Source organism: Dipodomys ordii, unplaced genomic scaffold (genome assembly GCF_000151885.1).
Source record: "Dipodomys ordii isolate 6190 unplaced genomic scaffold, Dord_2.0 Scaffold26, whole genome shotgun sequence".
Taxonomy (NCBI): Eukaryota; Metazoa; Chordata; class Mammalia; order Rodentia; family Heteromyidae; genus Dipodomys; species Dipodomys ordii.
The window spans coordinates 6,115,208-6,124,187 of record NW_012267242.1 but is presented as its reverse complement, the minus strand read 5'-3'; the positions used below and the strand labels follow the sequence as shown (position 1 = coordinate 6,124,187).

At 36.2% G+C, this 8,980-nt stretch overlaps 1 protein-coding gene across 1 annotated transcript in view; it reads right to left on the bottom strand.

Moving 5' to 3' along the window:
* Nucleotides 1–797: 797 nt before the first annotated feature.
* Spata17 (spermatogenesis associated 17) overlaps nucleotides 798–8,980 on the bottom strand; it is a 146,197-nt gene continuing 138,014 nt past the window's right edge. The window contains exons 10-11 of the mRNA XM_013015163.1: nucleotides 5,349–5,431; nucleotides 798–958 (exon numbers count right to left, since the gene is read on the bottom strand). Coding sequence (XP_012870617.1) covers nucleotides 5,351–5,431 — 81 coding nt within the window. The 3' untranslated portion in view covers nucleotides 798–958; nucleotides 5,349–5,350. The remainder of the gene's footprint in view (nucleotides 959–5,348; nucleotides 5,432–8,980) is intronic.

Below are 8,980 nucleotides of genomic sequence, written 5' to 3'. Positions count from 1 at the left end.
ACAGAAACAACCTCAGGCTACCTCTATTGTTAAACATATACATGAGTTGGGTCTAAACGATAAAGGAACCTCAGTTGTAGCCTCTCTTTAAAACAACAACAACAACCTTACAAAAGCCTGGCTTTCTGGAAACTAACCATAAGTCACTGTCTAGAGGATGTGATAGCCTTAGTACCAACATTCCCTTGTCATTCCCTTCCAAGCAGAGACCTAGAGAGGTCTTCTTCATTTGAGAGCACCTGTGTTTCTGTTCCCACACTCACAAGTCCATGGCTGAGTGTATGTATGTCTGATCTGAGGGGGAGCTACCTGGTCTAGTGAGTCATTATTTCCCTCAGGTAAGGGTTTTTTTTTTATACCAATTGCTTCTTTCCATCCATATTTTAAATCATTCGTCATTCCCACTTAGATGTTAGCTGACCTGCCTTTGGATCTGGATATCCAACATTAGCCCCACCACTTGTGACCAGAATGATGGAGTTAGATTATGGCACATCAGTGAAACTATGTATGCCATTTTTGCTCACCAGAGACAGAAGTTGTTATCAGACATTCATAAGAGCAAATTTAAACATTTGTTTTCCAAGATAAACTTGGAGAATTAAAACACATACACACACACACATACACACACACCACCCTTTTTCAAAATATTATGATCAGGGCTACAAATATTCGTTTATCAACTCATAGTAAGTGTGGTTTAAATGTATTTTCTATATAAAAACCTTATTTATATTTTCCTTCCGATCTAAAGTTTTAGATTAGAAACCAAAAATGGTTTTGAATTTCTTCTGACAGATAACAGAAAGAGAAAGGAGCAGAGGTTTAGCACGTTTGGGTAAAGGTTACTCTTCATCCATGGAAACAGAATTCAGGACTCCAGGCAAGGGGTTCTTCTAGTTCACCTTCGCTTCACAGCTTAACTTCATCTCTCTATCTTGTCTTCTTTTGTTTTCTAAAAAACAAAACCATATAACAAGAGAGGAAAAAGAACCTATTACTATGAGTTCTCCCATTCCTATTAAGTCTCCTTCCCTGAGCTTAAGCTCAGTTAATATCTGGAAAGCTCCAACCCTTGACTCATTTAAATCCTGCTGATTTAGCCTGTTCTCTGCTCTGTCTGTAGCTGTAGATTAATAATTGTGACCGTGTGTGACATGAGGTACATGAAGTATTCAGCAAATCAGACCCAGCCATGGAAAATCAGAGCATCTTAAGTCAAAGGACAATTCACCCCAGAGAAAGATACAGAAGTATATTTTCCTTTGCCAATTAGCTGTAACTACAAAGGTTATAAATTCAAACACCAAGCAGAATGAATAGGTTTAAGAATTTCTCTTACTGGATTAAAAATTTAACTTTCAGCAGGCACAAGCACTCCTTAAATGACACTGCTTGTCCCTAATATAACTTGTCTTTGTGTAGCTGCTGAGATATTGTTTTCTCTATAAAGAGAAAACAGAATTTTACCACCTTTTCAGTCTGGGTTGTAACCATACTTATCTTCCATTTTCATTTTTACTTTTATTGTTTATCAGCTATTGCAGGCATTCCCATGCCAGATTCCTATAGAAGAGGAAAAGTATTCATTATTTTGTGTCCCTCACAAGTAATTTAATGAAAACCCATCTCATCTGGCCTCAAAGTCTGGACCAAAGCCTATTGCCAAGCATTTGAGAACATTAAGAAACACATAATACAAGAAATTCACCCTGATGCCAAACTGGGTTGAATAAGGAATTCTATTCATAAAATCACCACCAATGGCTAAATGGTTAAAGAGGCTGCCTGCCTGGAAAGATGAATGGAGCGGAGGATAGCAGAGCACTCTGACAGAACAACGCATATCCTGATTTAGATGAAATTGCTTTTGGGAAACTATCAAAGGTTACAAAAAGTGACCAGTTATAAAGACAAATTAAAGAAATTAAAAGAGGTCTTGGTATCTCTGATGGAGAGTACTGCTTTTAAAATATGTATATATGAAATGGAATTTTCTCTTCCAAGCAATTTCAAGGGCTGAAATGGTAGTGCATTAATGATGATAGGTAGGAGCAGGCTCTGTTTATCTTAAACTCAGACATGCGGAAGGAAAGAAAGATCCATACGATGAAGGCATCAGTCTTTCGCATGGGCTTGGAGATGTTCAGTAGTGGCTGTACCTGGTCTGGCAGGTGAATCACAGTCAAGAGAAGAGAAGCCTGAGTAATTAAAGAGCTCTAAAAATTACGGTGGCATCTATATTCGACAGTTTGGGGGCACATAGCCTTCTTCATAAAAAACAGAAGCACTCTGTCGTTTTTGGTGAAATTAAACCTTGATAGGAAAGCCTTGGCTCAGGCGCCTTACCAAAATGCCACACATTCTTTTCCCATCTAAGAGGAAGAACATTTTGATAATATCATCAATTAAATATTTTAAAACCCATAAGAGGATTAACAAACATTTTTATGAATATCTTATTGCATAAATTTACCTTTATGTGACTATTTTCAATTAACATCTGATGAAATGTTTGTTACCCCATCCTTGTCTTTGAACACAGATACTGTAGCAATTACTTTGTTCTTAGAGAAAAGATAAACTTTTAAAAATTACTTTAAGTAAATAGAATAAAGTCAAGATGTTTTTTGGCAATTGCTGGGTCATAAAATATGAAAAATGGAAATACAGTGGTATTTCATGCAAAAGATCCCACCAGCTATAGAAAACCACTGTTCCCTGTCTGTAATACATAAATGTATACTTATACATTACATGTAATATGTAAATAAGCATTTGGAAGTGTGTTTTCAACACATGCAGACATCTGCATGTATAAACATACACAAATTTGTATTATATTATATATTCGATGAAATCAAACAGGCTGATTCAAGTTTTGTGTGCACAGGTCCTGGGGCTTGAACTCAGGGTCTGGACACTGTTATTTAGCTTTTAGCTCAAGGCTAGCACTCTACCACTTGAGTCATAGCTTCACTTCTGGCTTTTTTGGTAATTAATTGGAGATAAGTGTCTCATGGACTTTCCTGCCCAGGTTGGCTTTGAAACATGATATACATATCTTAGCCTCCTAAGTATCTAGGATTATAAGACTGAGGGATATATTTAAAGCACTTTTTCAAGTTTTAATAGGTAAAAGATTAATGTTAGCATGTGTATAGGGGGTGGGTTATGGGGCTTGAACTTAGGGTCTGGGTGCTTGTCATTAAGCATTTTGCTGAAATCTAGTACTCTGCCACTTGAGCCACAGCTTGACTTTGGGCTTTTTTGGTGTTTAATTGGAAATGAGTCTTTTGGACTTTCCTGCCCGAACTGGCTTCAAACCACGACCTTCAGATTTCAGCCTCCTAAGTAGGCCACTGAACAGCCTAGTGCCTTGCTGATGTTAACATATTTCATTAGCATACATTTGTTATACAAGAAGGGTATGATTGTGACATTTCCACACACACATACAATGTACCTAGATCAACTTCACCCCTTACTTACTCTCCTTTATCCCATTCCCCCTACTTAAAACAATTTCAACAGGTTTTATTGTCTAGTTTCATACATGCAAACAAACTACTTTCATAAAATTCATGCTCATTTATCATCCTTATCAGCCCTTTCTCCATGTTTAGAGTTTTAACATTTGTATAGAATTATAATGCTTGGTTTTTTTTTTAGCTTATATAGATGAACAAGATTTTTGTTTTGTTTACTTCATACTGTGGCTCACAAAGTTCAGACATGCTCCCACGGGTAATGACACTTTAGAAACCTCTGAAACCGCAGTTTCACTAATAATATATATATATATATATTTCCCTGTTTTCTCAGAATATTTTATATTTTCTTTCATGTGCTCCTTGGAATCAGTTAAAAGGAAGATACTGGGATTTGCATCTAGCATATTAACTTCCAGGTGAGTTATATGCATAGTAGAAGACACTAACACTCAGTCTAGGGAGGATTTTTTTTTTTTTTTTGATTTGTCATGGGGTTTGAACTCTGGGCCTGGGCGCTGTCCCTCAGCTCTTCAGCTCAAGGGTAGCACTCTACCACTTAAGCCACAGCACCATTTCCAGCTCTGTTTATGTGGTGCTGAGGAATCGAACCCAGGGCCTCATGCATGCAAGGCAAGCACTCTACCACTGAGCCACCTTCCAGGCCTGGGAGGATATTTTTTTAAGTTCCTTAAATCTACCCCAAGCTCTCTCCAATGAACCAGTGCTCTCTTCATAATTTTATTTAACTAGCATAATTTCACATTCCTATCTTTTCTCTTCAACTGTAGTGAACTTGGCTGGCATTATCTAACATCACCTTTAAATCTGTTTAATAAATGTCATAATAAGCCAGGTGCTAGTGGCCCATGCCTGTAATTCTAGCTACTCAGGAGGCTGAGATCTGAGGATCATAGTTCAAAGCCAGCCTGGGCAGGAAAATCTGTGAGATTCTTATCTCCAATTAATCACCAAAAAAAAAAAAAACTGGAAATGGCACTGTGACTCAAGTTGTAGAGTGCTCACCTTGAGCTAAAGAGCTCAAGGACAGCGCCCAGGCCCAGAGTTCAAGCTCCATGACTAACTAAAAAAGCTATAATATCTTCTATTTGTCTCATTTCTGTACTGCAAAATAACTTAGCAGTTATTGAGAGCTCAGTTTCTTCTTGAATTTTAGTTGTATTCTTTGTTCTCTATCTTATAAATTTCTATAATTAGACATAATGAACTGACTTGATAACTCTTAAGACATTTGTACTTCAAATGAAGCATATATTGAGTATCTAAAATGACACCATATTAATACAGTATCCTGCCTTTTGATACTATCAGTATTTTTTACTATACTGTATAAGCATTATTATAATATTATTTAATTAATTTAAAGGCACTTTTGTCTAATGTATTATTTTCAGCCAGTTTGGAGAAGAGATTTAAAAACATAAACTCTATTATTTTCAAATGTTCAAAATTATGAGATTAGAAGGAAAGGAATTTAAAGTCTTTTAAAAAATTACTTTATTGTTTTAGAGATGATATGCAGCAGGATTATCTTTACATACATCAGGTAGTAAGTACATTTCCTTCCTTTGCATAATGTCATCTGTTCCCTCCTCCTCTCCCCCATTCCCTTCCTCCCCTCTCCACCCTGAGTTGCACGGTTCACCTTCACCCATGTCCGGTGCAGCCAGTGGGCTCCACTGCTGCACCTTCTCACCTGTTTTCCACAGACTCTGTCCCCTTCCCCCACCCTCCCTCTGATGTTCATGCATATAGGATGGTTTTGAAAGTCCTTGACAGTGAAGTCAATTTCCTCCATTATTTACTTAATACACTTCTTGAAGCACTCCTTACCTTTATATAATTTGTCCAGCTTTTGAGTACAATTTCCCATACTTTGAGAAGAGATCAAATGAGGGTAATACAGTCTGGAAATCCTAGGATGGAAAAAGATGAAAGCTTACAAATCTTAATAACTTCAGTTGTTATTATTTGGGTTATGTTAAATCAGTAGAACATTTGACTACATTTCCAAGGTCCTAGTTTGCTTTAGAAAGAAAATTAGCTAGTAAGTTTCAGAAATCTTCACAAATGATCTGTAGATATGTTGAAAATTTCTTGTTATTTTAAAAAAAGTTTAAAAATGAACATATGTTACTAATACAAAGGCATTTCATTGTGATAATTCCAGTATGCTTTAAGTAGGTGAAATCTATTATGTGCTCTTCCTTCCCCTCTCCTTTCTCTCCTGTTCAAACAGTAGGTTTATATATAATGGGTTTATGTATTCTGAAAACAAAATGCATATACGGATATATACATTTATATGTAGAGTTCAGATTTTCTCCACCCCTCAGTACCTTTGCCTTTTCCTCTCCCCCTCTCTTATTAGTACCCTCCCCTACACTGTTCCTCTTTTGGACTCATGGTTCATCATCATCATCATCATCATCATCATCATCATCATCACATGATATTTGAGCTTGTTTTATTTTACTTAACATGATGACCTCCATTTTCCTGCAAATGTTATAATTTCATTCTTCTTTTTGTCTGTAAAATGCTCCATAGTCCATGTGTATACATACACACATATCGATAGATATGACTATATATTTTCCACAGACACTTATTAAAACTTTCTTAAACACATAGTGTTTTGTAGCCAGGAGTATTATCTACAAGCAGCTGAGAGAAATGCAAACATAATGACATAATCATCTATCTTTAAGGTATTTTCAATGAATTCTTTTTGTTTTCTTTTTCAGTGCTTGAGCTTAAACTCAGGGTTTGTTTAGGGTTAGTACACTACCACTTGAGCCACAGCTTCAGTTCTAGTATGCTTTGTTTGTTTGGGTTTTGATGGTTAATCCTGCCTGGGCAGGATTCAAATTGTGATCCTTAGATTTCAGCCTCCTAATAGCTGGTTTTACAGTTATAAGCCACTGGCACCCAGATAGATTCAATACAATCTTGTTGTTTTTTTTACCATGACTTTCTAGGGGTCTTCATTATGTGCAGAATAAATGTTTGCTGACTGACTACCATATAGAGGGCAGAGGAGAGAGTGTACAACAGGGTGATTCACGTGAATGCTGAAGTGTTTAGAAGCAACAACCAGAGAAGTGACATTTACCTGAGGGTAGGGATGAATGCCTTCATTGTGTTTAGCAGGTAACCTCACCGCAGAGTTGCTAAATCAACAGTGAATATAGAAAGGTGTAATTTTCTAATTGGAAAATTAGTGGAGGCAATTTGGATGATTGTTTTTTCATTAGTCAAGTATAAGAGAGAAGGACCTCTTTTCTGGGCTGATAATTTGTAAGCACATAAGAACTAAGGAGTTCAAGAACAAGTGGCCCCCTGGGCCGGAGGAGCCTCCATAACTAGAGGTCTACCTCTCTAGTACATTACTGTCTCTGTCCTTAAATATCTGCTTTTATCACTTACAAGGTAGGTGATTTTATTTTTGTGTTGGCACCTTGGAACACTAAAACATAGGGCTACAAATAGCTTCATTTCGTTTTTTCTAAATGTATAAAATATTTCATTTAGTTCTCAAAAAATATACACTTAAGCCAAGCTCAGAGAGAAAAATGGCACATGTTTTCTCTCAGCTAGATCTAAAGTACCCTGGGACATGATAAATTATTCAGGACTGTAAATGCTCATACATAGTGAGACCAAAGAAGGATACTCTTAGGGGAGGAATACTATGGCACAATACCTGTGTGCTTCTGATCATATAAAGTAATATTCATCAAAATGAACTCTAGGAAATGGAAGCAAGAAGTTTTTGCTTTGTTGTTTTCATTTTCTCTTCTTTTTGCCTTGTTTGTTCAATGACTGGTCTTTGGGAGGGTAAGAGGAAGAATAGAAATGGAGGAACAAAGGGTGAACAAATGCAGCAGTGGTACTCACTAGACAACTTGTGGGTGGGGATGGGAGGGATAGACTGGGAGAGAGCAAAAGAAGAGGTGACACTGTCCAAAAAGACATGGACTCATTACCCAACTTATGTAACTGGAACCTATCTGTACATCACCTTTATATATAATTTATAATAATAATTTATAATGTCAATACATTTTATAATTTATATTTATAATAATTTATATAATAAAATAATAATTTTGAATAATACAATTTTATAATATTTGTAATAATATACTAATATAATTCATAATAATACTTTTATAATATTATTAAATATTTATAATATTTTTATAATTTACAATAATTTTTTGAAAAGTCATAAAAATGTGTACTGTCTTGAAAGATTTGTTAAAGTTTTTAGGGTAAAGGAATGATTTAATTCTACATAAAAAATAAACAGTGCCATGAATGAACAAATGAAGTTACAAAAGAGCTTTTGCTTTCCCTATTTTTTTTTTGTCAGTCATGGGGCTTGTTCTCAGGGCCTAGGTACTGTCCCTGAGCTCTTTCGCTCAACACTAGTGCTCTACCACCTTGAATCGCAGAGTCACTTCTAGTTTTTTGGTGATTAATTAGAGATGAGTATACTACAGACTTTCCTGCTCAGCTGGCTTTGAGCTGCAATCCTCAGATCTCAGCTTTCTGAGTAGCTAGGATTACAGGCATGGGCCATCAGAACCATACTTTCATTATTCTTAACCTATAACAGTCTTTTCAAGATGACAACAGTGGAATTGACCATTGCAGCTTATGGGTAAGGAAAAGTAAGAGCAAATGTAGTGAAAGGAAAGAAGTTATAATGGAGATACGAATCCAATTATATTGATAATACTTTATTACTGGATACCCCAATAAAACACAAAGGATAAAAAAGAAGACCCCACATGTATTCAAAAGAAGGTAAGTTAGCATGTAATTGATATCCATGTTTATCACAGGTATGCACAATAGCCAAACTATGGAATCAGCCCAAATAAGATCCTATCAAGTTGAGGAATGGATAAAGAAAATGAAACACATTATTGAGTATTATTCAGCCATGAAGAAAAATGACGTTATGTCATATGTAGGTTCAAGTCTCTAGGAGGAGATAAGCAATTCTTAATTTGTATGTACCTAGCAATAAAAGGTCAAAATGCAAAGGCAAACTGCAAGACTATAAAAAATAGACACATTCACTACCGTGGTTTGGGCTTTAACACTTTTTTAGATTTTTTTAAAGTTTACTGTAAAGGTGATATACAGAGGGTTACAGTTACAAAGGTCAGGTAATGAGCATGTTTCTTTTTGACTAGTGTCACCCCCTCCTTCATTCTCTCCCAGTTTTTCCTCTCTCAACTTCCCTCCCCCCAAAATTGTATAGTTCATTTCCAACGTAGTGTCCAGTGGGTTTCACTGCTGAATTGGTTAAAATTTTGTCTCATTTCTGTCTTTCCCCTTTTTTTCCCCCAATCAGATATACTTATATATAAGACAATGGGTATAGGGCTGGGAAGGTGGCTCAGTGGTAGATCGCTTGCCTTGCATGCATGAGGCCCTGGGTTCGATTC